Source organism: Squalius cephalus (genome assembly GCF_949319135.1).
Source record: "Squalius cephalus genome assembly, chromosome: 7".
NCBI lineage: Eukaryota > Metazoa > Chordata > Actinopteri > Cypriniformes > Leuciscidae > Squalius > Squalius cephalus.
Window position 1 is genome coordinate 9,530,018 of NC_137128.1, and position 21,855 is coordinate 9,551,872.

Genomic DNA, 21,855 nt, shown 5'->3' on the forward strand with positions numbered 1-21,855 from the left:
CACAGTGAAATGTACCGAATACTAATGCACTGCTGAGACATTCACATTGTTGAAAAAAAAAGCACTTTCCAAGCATTAGGATCCTTTGGAAGGTAATGGTATTGATCCTGTCATTGTCGATCTCTTCTCGTTCTCATGTAACTATTCACTTTACGCGCCAAAGACGCGGTGATGTAGACGTAGACATTGATCTTCTTCTGCAAAGGCGGCCTTTCGCTGTCCTGTGACGTCACAAGTCTCCACTTTTGAGATCCTGTCCTTTTCTGGCCCTGGTTTCAATAAAATCACCTTTTGGAATAACAAGGAAGATTTGAGTTTTTAAACTTACTGGGTATTTTTATAGTATAACGAACTCTTAACTGTCAAAAGATCAAGGAAAATTTGAATTCTCAGTTCATGACCCCTTTAACTATAAATAACTTTGCAACTACATGTCAACACTCTCATTAGAGCAGTTCTCTTTTTGTAGAGAAAAATATTTTCAAGTAGATTCATCATCTGCGTTACCTTTACCTGACACCAGCAGTCTTTCACAAACTTGTCCATGCTTAATGCAGAACCATGCATCATTAATTTATATTTTTACACGACTCCCTGCAATACTCAGTTCTGATTCTTCAGTCCTGGCATCTACCGGTCTGTTACTGCATGACAACAATCACTGGGAAAAGTTCCTTTGTTTTAGAGCTGACTCATTTGCATGATTGGAGTAAGTTGGCAGTTTGTGGCCCTTTATGCTCTGATTAATATAACAAGCATACAATGCATGCATGCATGGTTACATTATCTAGTGGTTCTACCATAAAACCTCCATAAAATGGTATACACTACAAAAGACACTATACAAGATGTCCTGGGGATATGCATGTTCATTCATAGAAGGTTTTATATGAATGAATGGGGGCATTATGGAGTCTTCTCTATGGTCTGTGCTTTCACGTGTGGCCACCTTCCCCCACCTGGAATGTCTCTGAGGTCCACTTGTTGCTGGACTAGTGTTAGCAATGGGGAGTTAAAGCTGATAATGATTAGTGGGAGAGCCGACATCTCAGAGTCTACAGTATCTGGGCCTTCTTGGACCTTTGCTTGTTACGGTGTTGAGACGTCTGTTGGATTAACATTCACATATTAGTATGTGATACAAATCACTGCTCTGAGACTTGATGAGCGATCCAAGAACAGCCTTCATTTAGGACAATCCATAAGAATAGTCAAACACAGGTGAATGATCAAATACACACAGCAATCAAAATATTTTGACAAAATCCAAGAAAACAGACAAGAGAAAATTGAAGACTGGAACAGGGAACTGGAATACAGGTGCTCAGAAATGCCGCAGTAACATTCACAAGACTACGCAAAGAAAGCAAGGGAGAACACAGCTTAAATAGGCAAACTGATCAAGCAAATGATCGACAGGTAATGAGTGCAGGCTATGTATTATTGGGAATGTACTTCATAATGGGAGAGCAAGGGAGTCTGGACGAGTGCCCTCTGGTGGAGATCATGGGCACTCCAGCTGAAGGATGTAACAGTTATGATCAAAGGAAAGATTGCAACACTTTCCAGCTGTCATCTGATATCAATAACACTGTATTTGTCATTTAATATAAAATAATAACAAATATTCTAATATGTAGACTAGTTTTGCATTTAATTACATTATATATAAGTTAAAGAGATTCATAAAAAAAAGGTTTATTAATTATAAAGTGCAAGTACTAGTATTTAAAAAAAATAAGTAAAAAATAATGATATTCTTAGCATTACTTTTGTGGATTTTAGGGTTCCCCTGCCTCCAAAATCCCAGTTAACCCCTGGTTATCACTGGTATTATTGGGCTGTTGGGATTCATGCAATGGTAGCATTGTATACTATATAGAATTACAATATAAGGTTACACTTTATTTTAAGGTGTCATTGTTACAGTGTAATTATATATTTAAGTACTGAGTAATATTAAGCAACTACATGTACTTACTATAGGGTTAGGGTAGGATTAAGATTTGGTTGAGGGTTAGTTGCATGTAACTATGCATAATTTACTGTTATTACTATGGTAAGTACATGTAACATATGTAACAAGGACACTGTAAAATAAAGTGTTACCCAATATAATTAGTGTTAGCTCATGTTTGCCTATCTCAGTGCATTAGGTGAGGTTAACTATTTGATAATATTAGTAAATAATAGTAATTCTCATTTCTTTATCACAAAACATTAAAAACTGGCACAGTTCAGAGACAAATTCTCTCTCTCTCTCTCTCTCTCTCTCTCTCTCTCTCTCTCTCTCTCTCTCTCTCTCTCTCTCTCTCTCTCTCTCTCTCTCTCTCTCTCTGTTTTGGAAGATACATTTTATCACTGATAAGTGATGTATTTTAAAAAGTTGGCAGTCAAAATTAAAACATTGGAGGCCAAAGATATTCTTCATTCTTTCTGACAAGCAGCAAAAGAGAATGCGAATTACAGTATATGTACAGTGTTTTCAACATTTATTAAATTGCAGTGTACAGTGTTTATTATACAGTAACTGGGTAGAATCCGCAGCTCGGTACTCACTACTCAAAACTAATGAGTACTTGTAAATAAGCTGCTCTGTGACTCTTACTTGGACAAGTACTTTTTACTGTACTCACACTACATTTTGTTTGGAAAGTAATTGTACTTTACTTGAGTCAGTTGTTTTCAGTACTCTTTCCACCCCTGCTGGTGGGGAAAGGGAGAAACTGGAGTCAACGCTGGTGTGAGTTTGTAAGAGCACTTTGTGTTGATCACTGTTTAGATTTTCTTTGTTTGTGTCTTTTGAATAAACTATGCTGCATCTGGATCTGGCGTCTCCTCTTCCTCTTTTACATCATCACATCTTTGGCCCCGCCCACTGACACGTTTGTGAGATGGAGAAAAGAAAGATACAGGACCACTGGACATTACCTTCCAAAGGATCCTAAAGCCAGGATAGTGGTTATTTATTTTTAAGTATGGGAATGTCTCAGTATTATTTGTTTTTAATTATTCTGTGCATTTCGCTGTCAAATCTTTGTTAAATCAGTTGCATTTTAGCGTAAGCTTTGCAAACAGACTTTAACTGTAAGATATGGACCCGACAGTTATGCCACAAAATTTAAGTGACTTAATCTGTTGCCTAATCTATGATCACAACGGTGATTTCTGATATGATTCATATACAGTCATACAATGTCTCAAAACATGTCTCAATGCATAAAAATTGCTGTTTATGCGTCAGGAAATCAAGCCAGTGACTAAACGATCCGCTTCACATTGTTTCCCTTAGTAGCATGAAAATCATCTATGATTTAAACTGTGATGAAATTATATACAGAAAGCGATCAAAGGGCGCTCCTTTTACAATCGCTGGAGCTCAATGATTATATATTCAATATATTCACCGTTATAATCAATGATGCTGTCTACACTCTTATTTACATCATGTTTGAACTGTTAGTTATGATGAAAGCATTCGTGAGAGTGCAGAAATTGAGTTGCAATGATGAGATCACTACATTCACGTGCTCAACAGACATATCTGTCATTGGCTACAATGCTCATCACTGCAACCTTTGTATGCCATGGGAGTACATCTAAATATAATGCTACATTTCTGCATCTACCCAATGTACCCTGCGGAGGCAGCTTTTTTAAGCTTTCAGGTGCAGATTTCTAACACACTGCAGAGGATCAGTTTGCTGGATCTGTGGTGTCCATAAGGCGAGTTAGCACTCAAATTTCTGTGGTAACCCATAAGTCAAATATTTCTATTACAAGCATCTTGTTACATTCTTCCCCCAAGTTTAAGACTTCCACAACTGAAATGTATACATTTGTATTGCTATTGAAGATATATAAGATATTTTAAGGGCCTGTGGTTACGCTATTTTATATTATCTACAAACCAGCTAATACTTATTACCTGAAAGATATGTCTGAATATTTTTTGTATGTGATGGAAATGGTAAATGGGGTGATAAGAGATCAAAACACATTGAATTTTTTTGTATGAAATTGCAAGGTAAGGTATAGTAATTATGGTCTGCTGTACTGACTTGCCCTATCACACCCAAGAGCACTAATATCACTTCATCATTTTTAAGATATCGAGTACATCCTTTACCTGAATTGCACACAAATGGATGTACAGTCAAGTTAGAAGAAAGTAGTAACATACGAAATGAAGTCCGGGCCTCAAATTGTGTATACTTACAATAAAAGAAATCTGGATTTTATGAAATAATCCACTTTCCTTTAATAAACTCAATCATTACAACCCCATTGCTTCCCCAAAGTTGTTTAACATGATTTATTCATGTAATTTTGAAGTTAAAATATATATATCATATATCACACAATATATTTTATTTTCACAAACAAATATTTAATTTCATTTTCAAAATGAGTGGAACAATCCCATTTCGATATGCTTTAAATTGACTTCACAACACAGCAGAATGTGTATTTCTTTTGTTGGATTGATAAAGAATTAAAGCAGTTTTCCATTGCATTTCCAGAATCCTTTCTGTAGCCATATCCTTCCCACCACACCCTAAATACATTTTGTTTTTGGGACATGCCGATAAAGGCAAGGGAAGACCTGTGAAGTCTGTAACCGGAGGGCATGTTTTCTTCTACGTACGGGGCGTGTGCTGACTTCTCTAGACTGGGTGTGGAAGAGCTGACAAAACAAACTGTTGCTGTGAGTCATTCTGATAAATATGGAGCTGTGTCTTAAACACTCACGGTTTGTCATAGTTACAAACAATGATTAAACACTGACAGTGAAGAAATAGTGAAATAGCAACATAATAGCAAACAAAAGAGGTTATTGAGAGAAGATATTAATAATAAATGAATACCAAAGCAACTATCCCATGTACTGATAAAGTGCTGGGGCATTTTTTCTGGGTCTTTTAGTTCATTGTCTTTGAGTGAATGTGTGTAGCTGAGTTATTTCTCCAGGTGTTGAGTCCAGTACACATCTCTCCTCACTCACATACCTAAGTGTGACTCAATTTCCTGGTTCATTTGCGGCAGCGTGTCCACGACTGATTCATGTATGAGAGTTTGTCTGGGGCGTTTACTCCCTCTTTAAGAAGACCGTACCTGAGAGCGACACAACTTATTTCACACGCATCAACCAGTCAGGAATGTCAGAGTCGATGGCATGGAGGAATGCAGCACTGAGGGCCATTGTGTTCGCGGCCCTGCTAGCGCTGGGGTCTGGAGGGCCCCGACCCGAACATCATCGGAGAGAACAGGCAGAGTGGACTCAAAGAGTTCAGTATCCAGCATTAAATGATGCTCAGCGCGTTCAGTACCCTTCCATCCACGACACACAGCAGGTCCAGTTTCCTTCAGTGGATGATGCACAGGTAAAGAGGAATAATATTGTTTACAAGTATTGCTTTTTATGTATGTGTGCGGACGAAAACAGGTAATTGAAATTTGATTATGGATGATTGGTGTTTTTGTCCAAATAGCTTTCATAATTTCCAGAACAGATTTGTTTAATTTCTGTAGTGTATCCAGGGGTGTGAAGTACTTATTACATGTGCGGTACTTGCAACTCTTCCATTTAGAATTCCAGAGAACCAAAGTTATGACATAAAATATATCCTATTTTTTTATTTAAAGAGTTTTAAATCAAATTATGCTCTGAACGTTTATAGCCCGTGACATTTATTTCAGAGTAAATTTTATTTGGTTACTAAAGCAACATGTTGTAGTTGTAGACGTTGCTGAATGTATTTAAAAGATAATTGCGGCTTTTTATCTCACCATTCTGACTTTTTTCTCGCAATTCTAGCTTTTATCTCAACTCAATTACAATTCTGACTTCTTTTCTCTGAACTTGTTATAAAGCTCAGGGAAAAGTAAAGGGGAAAAAGACAGAATTTCTCAAAATAGTTTATACCTGGCAATTCTGACTTTGAAACTTAGCAATTGCGAGTTTATATCATGCAATTGCGAGAAAAAAGTCAGAACTGTGAGATAAAAAGCACAGTTTCAATTCTAGCTTTTTTATCGTAACTGCAAATTTATATCTCGCAATTCTGACTTATTTCTCGCAATTCTAACGTTTTTCTCGCAATTACAAGTTTATATCTCACCATTCTGACTTCTTTTCTCTGAATTGTGAGATATAAACTCAAAATTGTAACTTATAAAGCCCAATTCTGAAGGGAAAAAAGACTGACTGAATTTCTCAAAATAGTTTATATCGCGCAGTTCTGACTTTCTAACTTGTAATAGTTAGACTTTCTAAATTGTAACTAGCGCCTTTTTTCTTGCAATTCTGACTTTTTCTCACTACGAGTTTGTATCTCACAATTCTGAAGAGCATTTGTTTGCAGATTACACTTGTGTTAATGTTTTATAATGCAGTGATTCGCAAGCAGGGGTGCGTGTTTCCCGTGGGTAATTGAAATGATTTCGTTTTTGCTTTGTTTAACCTGTAAAGCAAAAACTTGTGAATTGAAAAAAGATCCATGTGTCAGTAAAGGTAACTTTGTTAGACTTTTGCACCAACTCTATCTATTAATTTTGTGGAGCACTGTAACAATGGCCACTTTAAAAAACAGGAACGATAATGCTGAATGACATCGGTAAAATGTGAGTTAAAAGGAACACATTTCTGGTTTGAGTCTATAATCCTTTTGGGGTCACTGTACATAATTTAAGATACTGTTTCTCATTTGCCTAATTTCCCACTTTTTTTCTTTTGTGTATTGTTTTACCCGTAATTAAAAGCTTTAAAAAGGGATAATTTTTATTGGTAACAATTTATTTTACAGTGTCCTTGTTACACGTTACATTGTAACAATAACACCTTAAAATAAAGTGCATTTTATTTCTTTTTTCGACACCCCTTGTTCTACAGTACATGTGTGTTTCTCTCCTATCAGGGATGTGCTGCTGGTCAATATCTAGACAGAAGAGGTCAGTTACCTCGCTGTGTTCCCTGCTCCTGCAACGGCCACTCGAATGAGTGTGAGCAGTTCACCGGCCGATGTCTAGTAAGTGCTGCGCTGACCTCCAATAACGCGCTCTGTTTGCCTGTGCTCATGTACTTTTAACCCAAATGCTCTGTGTTGAACAGAACTGCCAGGATGACACTGCGGGAGAGCACTGTGAGCACTGCAGAGAGGGATATTACTTGAATGCCGTTCAGAGAAAATGCAGGGTGTGCCAATGTCCGCTCAGCAATGAAGCCAACAAGTAAGTCTCGCATGTGTGATGGAAAAAGTACAATGCAAGTTGAGTTTACTTAAAAAACCTGCCTTAACATTTGAAGTAGAGTACTTTGTGTGTTGTGTGTTTGTATTGGTAACCAGAAATTGCGGGTATTCGTAACTCAGTTTGACAACGTGAAATTAGTTCAGCCATCTTAGAGCATTTAAGCATGTTTTTTGTAGAGGCATGTCATTTTTTTTTTTTTTTTACCAGGAATACCATGAGTGTAGCAAAGTGAACCCCTTTAAACTTCAAAAACAAAACCATTTTAGGGAATCAACGTCAGTTTATGAAGTCAACTTATGGTCTCTCAAAAATTTCATATGTACTGACAATTTATCAACATATTGACCTTTTTTCTTGACAAAATGGTACTCATAGAAATCATTTTTAGTGTTTTATGAGTAACAAAGGCATGTGCAAATAGATTTTTATAATGAGGTTCAACAAATTGTTGTACATTAAAGAGGACCTATTCTGCTTTTTAGTGTGTAATTTTGTTTGAGCATGAAAAAGCTCTGCAAAGTTCTTCTCTATATCAGTGTCAGTGTTCCTGAACTCCCTGAAACGCCTCCATTGTAGTCTTGAGTTTCTTCCGGGAACGAACACGTCACAATATTCCTCATTTAAATAATTCATACGCAGAATAAAGGGACGGGGCCTGGTTGAGTTAGTTAGTAGTGTGTTGAAACTGGCGGTTATGGTAAGGGGCGGGACATTTCGCAAACGCTCGAAGTGCTTGGCCAATCACAACGCACTGATCCAGCCGACCAATCAGAGCACAGTGTGTTTTTCAGAAGGAGGGGCTTCATAGAGACAGGAACTAAACAGAGCGTTACTGACAGACTGGGAAGAGAGGAGCTGCAACAATGGAGAATATGGGGGAAATAATGTGATTTATGAACATTCAATCATGAAAACCTGTTCTATTAGAGCACAAAAACATCAAGACTTTGTAATGGCATAATAGGTCCTCTTTTTTTTGTCAGTTTTAAGTGGATATTGTGCCATATTGTAAATCTTTTTATTTAAAGTTTACCTATTGATGTGCCTTCTTTTATATGATGCATTTATGATGTGGCATATCTTTCTGCAGTTTTGCACTGAGCTGCACTGAAACACGTGGCAGATTCCAGTGTCTGTGTAAAGAGGGTCACACGGGCGAAAGATGCGAGCGGTGAGTGGTGCGGGATGAAATGCTACAACTTGAATTTCCTAAAATTGATATCCCTGTGTGCTTCACATACTCTATGCAGTGTTTCTGTAAAAACTCAAACTCACTCATGTCATCTATGACTACTCATCATCACTGCTGAAAAGACTAGCTTTTCCAGGCTGCTTTATTAGACACTGGTATAAACCTGGGCATCCAGCACGGTTTTTCTACTGAAGCTGGAGGTTCAGAGAAGTCAACACATTGTGAATCCAGCGCATACGAACGATCACCTCATGACATCGGTCTGCTGCTGTATAAGAGAAGAAGCTGTAATGAAGCGTTTCTGACCATGTTTCCTCAGATGTGCCCCGGGATATTACGGTGATCCTCTGGTCTACGGTGGGCGCTGTCGTCTGTGCAACTGTCCCGGAAACTTGTGTGACTCTAAGACTGGAGGTGTGGATTTATTTGTTTAGTATATGCATTTAGCTCTTCAAGGGTGAATGTCACATTTCAACTTAAAATAATACAAAAATAGCACCATATGCTATCCCCTCCCACCCTCCAACACACTCATTTTCTCATTACCGTACTACAAAACATATATGCTTGTCTGCAGTAGATTCAATGTAGTAACGCAATAGTTGTTTATATTAATATTGAAATTATGGGTTGAAATACTCTGTTCTGTGAACACTAAATAAATATTAAATGTAAAAATCTTCATTCACAACATGTCTTGTTCTTTCACAGTGTGCAGGAATTCTCTAGAGCTTCAGGACACAAACACAGAAGAACAGTGTGAAGGTAAAGGATATTACTGGCATCACATGGTTACATTATTTTCAATATTTCCTTTTGTGTACTATGTTCTTTTGTAACGCCGTATGTCATTTTTCAGAGTGTGATAACTGTGCTCAGACATTGCTGAGTGATCTGGAAAAGCTTGATGTTGAGCTGAGAAGAATCAAAAATCAAATGGATTCAGACTCTCTCAGACCTTCATCTAAAGAACATCTGAGAAAGCTTGAAGAAGCCATTGCTGCCACAACGGTATTTCCCTGGTTTATCCTTTTTTTTTATCCCTCAGTGTTCTGTCCTGTGACTCAACAAAGTTGTTGTTTTTTTCCTAGTAAGGGCAAACTGCACATAGAACAAGTGTGATCATGTTAATAGTCTAACACACACACACACACACACACACACACACACACACACACACACACACACACACACACTGCTATTCTTTTCTGAAAGTTTATTGCATTAAAATAAGTGGGTGGCTCAAAGTATCATAGTGATTATCATTTACCTCAGAATCCACATCCACAACTTAATGATCATGAAGAACATGTAGTCTGGAACGTTCTGTGGGTAATTTGATGAGTCAGCTAAATTTTCAGACATGATTGAACAGTCACAGTATTTGGAAATGTATTTCAACCATTAATGCAAAAGCAAAGCAATGTACCTTTTTTTTTTTCTTTTTTTTTTATGACTTTTGATTTTGAAATCAAACAAGCAGAGAGTCAGAAAATTCCAAAAGCTGATGCAATGAAATAAAAAAGTGTCTTACATATTTGCATTTTATAAATCTGCCCCAATTGACAAATTTCAGTCATCTCTTGTATTTTTAATAGTAAAGATTTCTTCTTATTTAAACAGTAAAGTCCCTTTTGAACTGCCTTTAAGACAATGGAGTGAATGACTACACTTTAATGTTTTAAAACCTTTCCCAAACTCACTAAGCATCAACTGAACAATATATAGCAATATGTTTCAAAGAACATAAATGAATAATTACATTAACAGGCTAATAAACACAAACTCTTTATATTCATGCTTTTTTTTTTCAGAATCTGGTGAACACATTCAGCTTCACAGTCAACAATCAGATGCCTAAAGTTAACCAACTGGAACAAGATGTGATCAATCTGGGCGATGATATGGACAATCTAAAAGAGCAGGTAAGACTTTTCTCTGATAAACAGATGCAGATTTCATGTAGAATACTGTGTTTAAGCAAGTTAGAATTGATTTAGTGTGTCTAAATCTGTCTATTTTCATGTGGAAATCAAATAATTCACCAAGCCTTTGTATGTCCAGGTCAGGAAGCGATCAGACGACTCTCAGAAAGCTCTTGCTAATGCTGAAAACAGCCACCAAAGGGCAAAAGATCTGAACACTGAGGCACAGAACCTCCTCGCAAAAATAAAAGGTAAAAACACAAACTGTTTTTTGCTAATAAGAATTGACCTGTAATTCTGTGTGATAATGAGGACAGCGGTTCAGTTAATAAACCTCAGTTTACATGGAGTTAACTTGGCAAACTGCATTAGCAGCGCTCCATTTGTGTCCTGAGTTGAAAAATCCCCCCAGGTGTGCAGTTTTTATGCCAAATCGATGCGTCTCATGTAGCAGGCCTGTCCTAACAGATCCTGTAAACAATCCCATAATGCACTGACCCTATGAATGTTCCCAGCCACAGCTCCTTTATTTTAAACACCCACGGTACATCGGTAGTTGTCTTTTTTTTAGATTCAAATTCAACGATTGTTTTGAAGAAAGTTTAGAATTTATATAAAATTTTTAAAAAATCTTCTAAGTGCACAATAGTGTTTAAAGTCCCCCTGTAGTCAATAATTGTATCCCTTAAAACTCATCTTTGATCACCAAAATTACATATTTAAATGTTTTTTCCTTGAAAAATAATTATTAATGCCTAAAAATAGCTTGAATGTAACTCTACACCCTTGCCTCATTTAGTATACGCGGTTCTATGAATATGCAAATGAGCGCCGCCTCCACTCACTCACTCACTCACTCAGCTCAGAGATCCACTCATTGACGATCACATGTTGATCTGATTGGTTACAAGGTAGTTTGTGAGGTCAGAAACACCAGCGATTTCTAACCGTGTTTTTGAGACTGTCTTTGGTTCACTGCAGTTTTAGGAGAAAATACTCAGCAATGATTATGAATTTACACATGGTTTGTCTTAAAGTGTATTAAAAACACCACATAGACATATAAACAACACTAAAAGCTGGATTTTCACCACAAGTGGACTTTAAGTAATCATATCTGTGATGTATTTGAAATATAAATACTCGATGTGTTGTTCAGAGCTCCTGAAACAGCTCATGGACTCCAACAGCAGTGGATCAGCTCTTCCCTCCGCGGATTTAGCCAAACTTCTGGAACAGTCCGAGAACATGGTGAAGGAAATGGAGAGGCGAAGCTTCACGACACAGAAAGATGCAGCCAAGAAAGAGCAAGCTGAAGCAAACAAATGTATTTATCCCCTAATCAAATTACCGATTTAGTCTGTGAACGTCTAAGCTGCTTGTGCTAACATGTAGGCTAATAATTAATGCCATTGGCTACATTAATGTGTGGTTATATGTTTTCATTACAGTTTTAGAGGATGTTAAAAACATCATAAAGCAATGCGATGAGAATGAAGTGGCATCCAAGCGTGTTGATAGCCTGCTGAGCAACTATGAGGCCAAGTTGAAAGAGTTAGAGGATTTACTCAAACAGGCTGATAATCTGGTGAAGAAAGCCAGCAATCAGAATGACATTAATAGTGAAGGCCTTCGAGACATTCTGGTAAGCATCAAGAGCTTTAAAATCCTCAAAACACGTTCTATCAAGAGGGAATGATGTCCATTAAGGTTTTTTCTTTCTTTTTTAGAAACGAGTGAAAGATTTGGAGCGCGAGAGAAACACTGTTGGGACTCAGATTGCTCTTGCAGTGAACCAGCTGAAAGACACCAAGGACCTCCTGAACATGTTCAATGACAGTAAAACGGTAAACTTTTCAGAAAAATGTGCTTAGTATAAGAAACTACAGGAGATTTGGAGCTTAATTTATAATCACACTCATACACCTTTGGGTTTGGATGAATTATGAGACATGACAGATTAAAAATCATTTTAAGAAACTATCACTTGCATACAGTATGTAAAGCCCTTTTTTTTTGGACAACTATGCTTTTTTTGCATTGAGCATTTCCCCCATAATAACACAATGCTAAGAAAATATGGATTGTCCTTGTCTTCGTTTTATTTCTACATTTAATAATGAAAATAGAAATTCATTAATTGGCCTTTTCTAAATGGTTAAGTAGTACAAGTTACAGATGAGTTATTTATCAGTTACAGTTTTAGTGATTTCACTGGTGACAAATCCTCTTGTATTCCCACAGGAGTATGAACAGCTTGCTGCGCAACTTAGCGGTGCAAAGACTGAACTCGAGGATAAAGTCCAAGTTATCTCACAAGCAGCAGCCAAAGAGAAAATTGTGAAACAGGCAGAAGAACATGCAGAGAACATGTACAAACTGGCCAAAGACCTCCAAGAGTAAGAGGTTTTATTAGTTTACTGACACCTGAGTAAGCTCATGAGTGCCTCTCATGTGACCACAAATCTTCCCGTGTCACTCAATCAGATAAATCATGCCAAACTTTCACGCCCTTTTCACCTTCTCATTAAGTTTTGTTTTAATGGCAGTTCCATGTTTTCCTCATATGTACATATCTTCCACATGATTTTTCTCCTTGTTGATATGACTAGCAGTGATATTTTCTCTCGGACAGGGCTGTGCAGAATGTGAGTGGGCGCTCTGGTGTGCAGACCGCTCTCTCCGGGATAGAGGCGTACAAAAACATCACAGACGCTGTCAATGCTGCAGAGGAGGCTGCGAAGGAGGCCAAAGAGGCGGCAGACAAAGCGCTTAATGTAGGAGACCTTATCTAATTAGCATAAATCTCAAAGTTAGGATACATACATTGCCCCAAAAAGTATTTGGACACTTATGTCAAACTTCAGAATGCCAATGAATTATATAAAACATGAAAGGAAGTGCACTTTTCAAGCCAAGCATTTCACAGAAAGAAGTCTAAAGTCCCCCTGTAGTCAATCATTTTATACATTAAAACTCACCTTTGATCTTGAAAACAACATTTCTTCATGCCTTAAAATATCTTGAACGTAACCCGACACCCTTGCCTCATTTAGTATACGCAGTTATATGAATATGCAAATGAGCCCCGCCTCCACTCACTCACTCAGCTCAGAGATCCACTGGTTGACGATCACACGTTGATCTGATTGGTTACAAGGTAGTTTGTGACGTCAGAAACATCAGCGATTTCAAAGCGTGTTTTTGAGACTGTCTTTGGTTCACTGCAGTTTTAAGGAGAAAATACTCAGCAATGGAGTTGACTTATGAATTTACACATGGTTTGTCTTAAAACATATTAAAAACACCACATAGACATATAAACAACATTAAAAGCTGGATTTTCACCACATGGGGGACTTTAAGGGGCCGTTTAAACAACACCTTCATCAACTAAAAACTGAAAACTTTTTATGCATTTTATGTTTTTGCTGTTCATTTACACGACAATAGCTTTTTGGGGGCCTGCAAACACAAACTATTAAAATCGGGTTTCAAAACGCAAGTTTTGGAAAACGATACCATTATAGTGTCCATGTAAACTACAAAAACATGAATTTGTGAAAACGGTGATATCATGCACATATGTATTATGTGTTCAGTCTTTCGGTGCGTAGCGTTTCTTTACAAAGTGACATCGCCAACTACTGGCCGGGCAGCAGAATACAGCGTTTTTAGTTTTTGCGAATTTGTGTGAACGGGATCGTTTTGACAACGTTGTTGTCTGTACACGAAAAACTTTTTGTAATAAGTACATTGTTGTCGTGTAAATGTACCCTAAGTTAAAAATGCTTAAAACAAAAAGATATAGTGCTGTAAAATGACTAAAAGTATAGTTGTGAAATGATAGCTGAACATGTCCATAGTTAATCTTGTTAATTACATCTACGGGAACTGTATGGAACTGAATTAATTTTGATATTTTGTCAGTAATACATTTTAAGTGTGACTTTTGCTGATTTTTCTTTTCAGGATGTCAGTCAAGGGGACTTAATCAACAGGGCAAAAAATCTGAAAAACAATGGCAATAACCTACTTAAAGATGCCAAAAACGCAGCTAAAGATCTTAAAGGTGACACACGTGTGAATTTAAAATAAAAAACTCTACAAAGATCAACCTACATATCGAACTTGATTTCATTTGATCAATCATTGGTTGCTTAAAAACTGTTATTGCGTCTTTACCAGGAGCAACCAAAGACCTCAATAATCAGAGGGATCGTTTGCAAGACGCTGAGCAGAAAAAGAAAGCACTAGAAAAGGAGCTGCGAGCAGTTCAGGATGGTTTGAGAGGAATTCAGCGAGGTAAGAAAAGAGCATTGTTTGAAACAACTAAGCCCAATGCTTACACAAGACAGCTTCATATAACCTGATGCTTTTGGTAGCAGAGTTCATTGAGAAGTTTGTTTACAGAGGCTTTATGAAAGGACAGGTGCTGGCATGTTTGATTTTCATTCACTGTATCTTATATAGTTTTCTTTGCTGGGAAAAAAAACGGACAACTAGCCCAAACCAGATTAGTCTGATCAATGGACACAGCTTAGCTGTCAACTATAGACTTTTAGGGTCATGAATGTGCTTGAAAATATGTTTTCATTCTGTCTGATCACAGATGACATTGGTAAGATCATCGACGTGGCTAAGAAAGCGGCGGCAGCAGCCAATCGCAGCACAAGTGACACAATGGACGAGCTTAATGACATCAAAGCAGAAGTGGCCAACATCTCTGTTAGTCCTTCAGTTTCAAATATTGACAGTGTTCTCAATGATGTGGAAAAGACTGGTAAGTGCTGGTAATGTTAACTTTTAACGGGCTGTAGGTGTTGATTTTAATCATTTTTCTTCAGGAGCTTCCTCTTTTGTATTGTTCACTCACTTTCTCTGCGCTTTCCATCTGACAGTCAAAAACCTGAGCGGCTCCGTCCCGTCCCTGCTGGATAAAATAGAAGAGTTGAATTCTCAGATTGGCTCCGGGAACAATGTGTCTGAAAATATTAATAAGATAAAGGAACTGATTGAGCAAGCACGTGAGGCTGCTAACAGAGTAAGACTATTTCTTTTTATATCCTACACATTGAGCATTGCTGCTACAATTAAATTGACATAAAATAGGATGCAGTATTTTCCAACCACATTTGAATTTAATTAGTTGAGAAATTCTTTAGACTTTAAGCAGACAGTCTACTAATACTCTAACGACTGATAGTAGGGATGCACCGATATGAAAATTTTGGCCGATACCAATAACCAATAATTCTTTATATTTGAAAAAGCCAATAACCGCTGAACCAATATTGCCCGATAAATCTAAATATGGATTTGTATATAATTTTTTAGAGCCTGATTACAAAATATTATGTTTTCCAAATCATATTTCAAGCAATTCAAAACCATCATGACCAACAGTGTGCAGATTTATTGGCTTTAATATATTGGCCACATTTTCTCATTGGGCCGATAATATTAAAAAAGAACACATATCAACTGTACCGATATGGTGGCCGATATATCGTGCATCCCTAACTGAGAGTTGACATGTAGTTACAAAGTTACTTGTTGTCAGTAGAATGTATGTTGGGAAGCATCAAAATAAAGTGTTACCAAACGACAAGATAAATAGATTAAAACGAAGATGCTGTCGTATTTTTTTTCTCCTTAGCTTATATACATTCCTTTTAAAATTGAACCTTGATTTGCGCTATAAATGCAGTTATTTCTTCGATGGTTCAGAAAGTAATACAGGACAAGAGTTTAAACTCATGGAGTGTTTCACTATTGTCAGGATAGACGACATATACTTGACAAGAATGAACCTTCGAAAGATTGTACTGTCTAAAGGTTATAAGACCTGTCTAGTTTTCATGACCCCTAACTCATGACTGATTGATTTTTTCAATAGAAAGCTTTAGCATAATGTTGCATGGTCCTCTTCATGTCTTAAATCTGTTGCAGATTGTCGTCCCTATGAAATTCTCTGGTAATGGTTATGTGGAGATGCGTCCCCCGAGAGACTTGGATGACCTGCGGGCGTACACCTCTCTCACCCTCTCCCTCCAGAGACCCGAGAAACCCCCCATTCGAGGGGACGGGACCAGGCGTCGTCGCCGTCAGACCCAGAAGGTCGAAGACGATCTGTTTGTGCTTTACCTCGGAAAAAAAGACGTGAGTGTGATTACCTGTCCTGTCAATTGTGTGAGGATACAAGCTCATTTTAGCTCGAGCCTACTAATTGTTACTCTCATTAATGCATTAACTGAATGTTCTCACAGGCATCTGGAGACTTCATCGGCATGGCTCTTCGAGGTAATATCCTGCATGTCATTTATAAGCTCAATGGAGTGGAGAATGACGTTGAGACAACCAACATCACTGAGTCCTCATCTAACCTGGCTTCCTTTGACAAAATCGACCTTTACAGGTATAGTAACATGCGGTATCAATTAAAAAAGAACCAATGGTATTTATTCTGTTTGTTTCTTTTAGGCAGAAACAATTATTACAAATAGGAACGCTTTCATAGTTCCTATATCTATTGGAGGAAGTACCCACTTATTGGCGTGTTCGCACCGCAGGAACTGGGAGGGATTTTAGTTGGGGGAACTAAATTAGCTCCTACTTCAGAGAAGGGTCTAAACCATGCAGCACAATAGGAACTACCAGGGATGTAAGTGTACATTAGTTGGCCGAAAGCATGTCGTACAAAAAAACGCCAGTAAAACACACACACCAGTTTACATATGCTTACTCCACAAACTAACATACAGAGAGTTATCGGCACAGAAACATACAGAAAGCTAATGTTAACTGCATTCCCCTTTGTCTGCAGCGTTGTGTTCGTTTCTCAGCCTCCATGATATGTGGAGATTTCGTCTCTTAGCCCTCCTTTTTGCTCTTTCAATCGCATCCCATTCCCGTTTATCATTAAACCCACTACACATCAATAACACAACTCCGATCATGGCGTCCTACATCCTCCAGGTGTTGAACTCAACGTTTAAATGACGTCGTTGTCGGCAAGCTTACGCCACTTCAGACTTCCTACTAGCGGTGCGAATGCAACCAGGAAAATAGCCATAGGGGAAAATGTAGTTCTTGGGGGACCCAGTGCAAAAGGCCCTTAAACGAATCTGTTATTATGTCCTACAGTGTCTATCAGGTTTTGCTTATGCATCTCCAAAAATAATCAAATACAATCAAAGCAATGTGCTGAATGCATAATAATCAAACATTATGAGTTTGATGTTGAGTCACAAATAGCTGCCATTAAGTATGTTCTAGTTTTGTGTCTATTTAAAGGAATAAAATATGTTGATTTGTCCTTTCATATGTTCATATGCCATGTGTTTATACAAGTTACAACTAAAAATACCATTACAGTAAAATACTATTGTAATACTATGTTTTTTTTTTACTAAAGTAGTTTACTAATGTTAACAAGTGGAACCTTATTGTACAGATATTTTTTATCTACTATATGCACCTGTTTTTTTTATTTGTTCCCCACCTAGAATTTATCAAGATGCACAAGTCGTTCACACACAGCAGTTCAATCCTGTGCAGATGAAGGGAAACCTGGGAGAGGTGACGCGTAACCTGCTGGATCTCAGTCCAGATAACATGGTCTTCTATGTAGGAGGTTATCCAGATGACTTCACAGTAAATGCCATTTTTTCTCCTAGTGTCAATGGATTTTGTGTGATGATCTCTTTAATTCTTGGTTCAATTTGAATACATGTTTATTTATTAAGTCTTTGCCTTTTTTAGCCACCAGACTCACTCAACTATGGCAAATACATTGGCTGCATTGAGTTCTCCACCTTTAATGACAAATTTATCAGTCTGTACAACTTTAAGAATGCGGTTAATATCAACACAGAAACCCCTTGCAAGAGGTAAGCTCTCAACGTGTGAATGGTTTGATGCTTATGTACTAATAATTAATAATATATTAACAATAACACCAATCATGTTCATCACATCACCACATTTGCATGTACAGCAGGCAGCACTTTATAAAAATGAAAGAAAAAAATCTGCTTCTCTTTTTGTTTGCGCAGACAAAACACGCTGTCAGATTCAGAATACTATCAAGGCACTGGTTATGCCAAAGTCCTGATTGAAAAATTCCTCAACAATCAAGTGATCAACCAGAGAGTGCGAACCCGAGCTAAGGATGCTCTTTTGTGGTATTTTGGAGATGAGAATGATGTAAGAATTTGTTCATACCTACTGAACCTTTTTCTGTTGTGTCTTTTATATTTTATTTATTTATTTTCTTCATACCCTATCAGGACTTTTACTACACTGTCTCTCTTGAGAGAGGTTACATTGTTCTACGTGGCCGGGACAAAGATAATATTTTGGAGCCCGTCATAAGTGAAGATAAACCAAGCCTCTTTACGGTAAGGAAGAATGAGGCTGACTTTTTCTCTAAGGTACTGGACATAATCATGGCAGTAAAAACATAACATGCACTTTTTTCTTCCATATTACAGGATATAGATGTGAAAGTCTACATTATTGCAGGGAAGGAGTTTAGGGTCCGAATAGGGAACACCGAGGTCAAAAGGACAGACGTCATTCCACCAAAGTTCAAGAACTCGTACATCGGTGGCATACCTAATGCTTTGCGTGAGAGGTCTGTGTCTTCATGTCTTCCCTTTAACCTGTTTTGATTAACCAAGTGATTCAGACCTTTTCTAAGCAATCATATGATGGTTTACTAATTCTGAATGATTGTACCCTAGATACAACATCACTATCCCTGCTCTGAAAGGGTGTGTGAAAATCGGCACTGCTGGTGGTATAACGCCAGTCGTTCTGGAAAAAGTGGGGATTGGCAAAGGCTGCTCTAATGACTCACTGGTAATCAAGTTAATATTTTATTATTTGCATTGTGCATTTAAAAGAATAATGCTTGATTTCGGCAAATGAAACACAGAAAGGTATAATTTATTAACCATAATCTATTTTCACCTCTTTTCCAGATGTTCAGGAACGCTGAATTCAGCCTAGGCAGTGCATTGGAGAAACTCCCTGAAGACTTCAGCTTAGACGACGTGAACCTTTCACTGGGCTTCAAGAGTACAAAAGACGGTGTCCTGCTGCAGAACAGCAATAATGTACATCCCTTCCACAATTACACACACTATATGGTCAAATACATCTGACACGAACAAAACTTTGGCCTTATGTGTCTAAAGAACTAGTCTGACTAATTGGCCAATCAGGCTTACTTTTCCTTACATTTCATTAGCAATTTACAAACCTCTCATCGTGTTTTTAACATTGGCTCTGTGATTTTTCTGTGGTAGAATAAAAACATTGAACTTTCCATGGAGAAAGGATATGTGGTCCTGAAATTCCAAGGCAACATGTGGAAATCTACTAAACAGTACCAGGATGGCAAATGGCATTATCTCACTGTTGTCGGACAGGGTCAGCGGTAAGATTCATTTGATTTTGACGTCAATTTTTGGGATATACCAAAATAGGTATGGAAACCTAGCTATTGTAACTTTTGTAAGGAGGGTTTGCGTTCTATAAATTATATTCTGACACCTCTGCTATGAGAAGTGTGACGATAGCCAAATGAATGATTCCTGTGTAGCTATAGATACTGAGTCTCTTAAATTGTAAATAAGCCTTATTTTTCACCTTTGTTTTAGAACTGAACTTCGTATTGATGAAAATGATGTTGGACAGAAAGAGAGGGACCCTTCATCTGGCCAGTATTCCTCTAGCGTTCTCCTGGGCAAGGACACCTTTGAGGGCTGCATCTCCAACCTTTATCTTAGGAGGTCACTATTTCTAACATTTATTCAACCTATTATTTCAAGTTTCCCCACTTGCCTCAATTTCTTTCTAAATTCACTTGCATAAACATTACATTATCTCTGGGTTTATAGCAGTAAAAATGTGTAATGTGTCAGCTCTTACATGTTTGTTTGTGTGTGTGTGTTTGCAGACCTGAATCTCTTTATAGAGCAGAGGACCTGAGTACTTACTCTTCCACCGGAGACGTGCTGTTGAACACATGCAGTGCCACACAAAATATGTAGCGGCTCCGAACCATGGCGCAGCTGTTAGTAGGTTGGTTTATTTTTTATCACCATTAAAATAGCATTTCAACATTGTGTTTTGTCTTAACAGCAAACTCAGTGTTCTGTTTTGTGTTTTTTTTTTTGTATCCAGAGATGAAGAGTAGCTGACACAAACATTTTACAGGGAGATATTTGGAACCAGCGCTGTTATTTTGTCAGCACAGTCAAGCTACCTTAACTGTCTACTGCGCTGTTGTTATTTTCATAATTAAAGACATTTTAATTGCATATCTGTTGTAGTGCTTAATATCATGGTGGCATAATTGATACAAAAACAAATTTAAAAAAGAATACAATTAAAATCTTCTGATATTGGAAACTGTAGTTGTGTGTGTGTGGGGGGGGGGGGGGGGGGGGGGGGGGGGGGGTTGTGCTGCTGATATGAATAAAAATAAATTCAAAAAATTTAATTGTGTACTATTATTTGCGTATTATTCAAAACAATATTTCTTCTTTTGTCTCAACATTTTAATGAATGAGTAAGTTTCCCACCAAGGTGACATTAATGTAGGTAATGTTAGTGATTCAGAGTATATCATGCTGATAACTTGTATTGATCTTGCACTGGAATTTTTTTGTAAAATATTTCTTCACAATTTTGACAAATTGTTAGCCTCATAGCATAATTGCCTAAGTCATTTTTTTAAAAAATATAACAGGCAATTATGCTATGAGGCTAACGAATGCTTTTTATTTTATGCGCGCAATCACTCTTAATCATATGCTTAATATGTTGAAAAGGGTTCTGTTTTTTGTCTCACATTCAGTTTTAATTACATGAATCACAGAAATTACAGCCTGTACTTTCAATTCAAAATTGTGAAAGTTGACAAAAATAGTTGAGTAGTTTGCATTACTGAATAGTATTACTGATGGTCGTTTAACATAGTTGTCAAAAATGAATAATTTTGGCAACTTGCAGTTTACCTTGCACTCTTTTGCTATAAAAATGGCATTCATGTTCCGCTTCTGTGAACAGCAATGCCTGCCTTCCCACCTAAAAATAAACATTCTCAGAAAGTTGGCTAATGTTCAGGAAACGAACATATAAGCGTTATTAAAACATTGTGCAACATTTTATTTCTGAAATAGTTGAATGTTCATCTAATGTTTTTTTTTTTTTTTTTGAAATGTTACTATTTGTTTCAGAACATATGACATTGAAAAATAACCTTCACATAATGTTATATATATATATATATATATATATATTATAAAACAGTTAGTTCCAGTCCTTGATTCTGATTGGTCATTAGCTGTGTTTTATTCATGATAAAACAATGCTATGACCGCTTTACACAACAGTTCTATGTATCACTACTCAACACCCCTAGCAACCAATTGTTCATTGAAGCTTATAGAGTATTGTGAGATATCGAGTAAG

At 37.3% G+C, this 21,855-nt stretch overlaps 1 protein-coding gene across 1 annotated transcript; it reads left to right on the forward strand.

Annotated features, from left to right (window-relative positions):
* The first annotated feature begins 5,072 nt into the window (after positions 1-5,072).
* On the forward strand, positions 5,073-20,879 carry LOC307161415 (laminin subunit alpha-3). Its single transcript, XM_079876103.1, has 31 exons — positions 5,073-5,384; positions 6,918-7,028; positions 7,112-7,230; positions 8,342-8,422; positions 8,763-8,857; positions 9,155-9,208; positions 9,303-9,454; positions 10,258-10,368; positions 10,508-10,619; positions 11,528-11,695; positions 11,820-12,013; positions 12,099-12,215; positions 12,613-12,767; positions 13,004-13,145; positions 14,341-14,440; positions 14,557-14,673; positions 14,981-15,151; positions 15,270-15,412; positions 16,321-16,530; positions 16,638-16,786; positions 17,877-18,024; positions 18,133-18,260; positions 18,426-18,576; positions 18,660-18,770; positions 18,864-19,006; positions 19,116-19,233; positions 19,356-19,490; positions 19,683-19,813; positions 20,037-20,168; positions 20,336-20,460; positions 20,563-20,879. The coding sequence occupies exons 1-30, from the start codon at positions 5,160-5,162 to the stop codon at positions 20,427-20,429; spliced, it is 4,017 nt and encodes a 1,338-aa protein (XP_079732229.1). The 5' UTR covers positions 5,073-5,159; the 3' UTR covers positions 20,430-20,460; positions 20,563-20,879.
* The last annotated feature ends 976 nt before the right edge of the window (positions 20,880-21,855 follow it).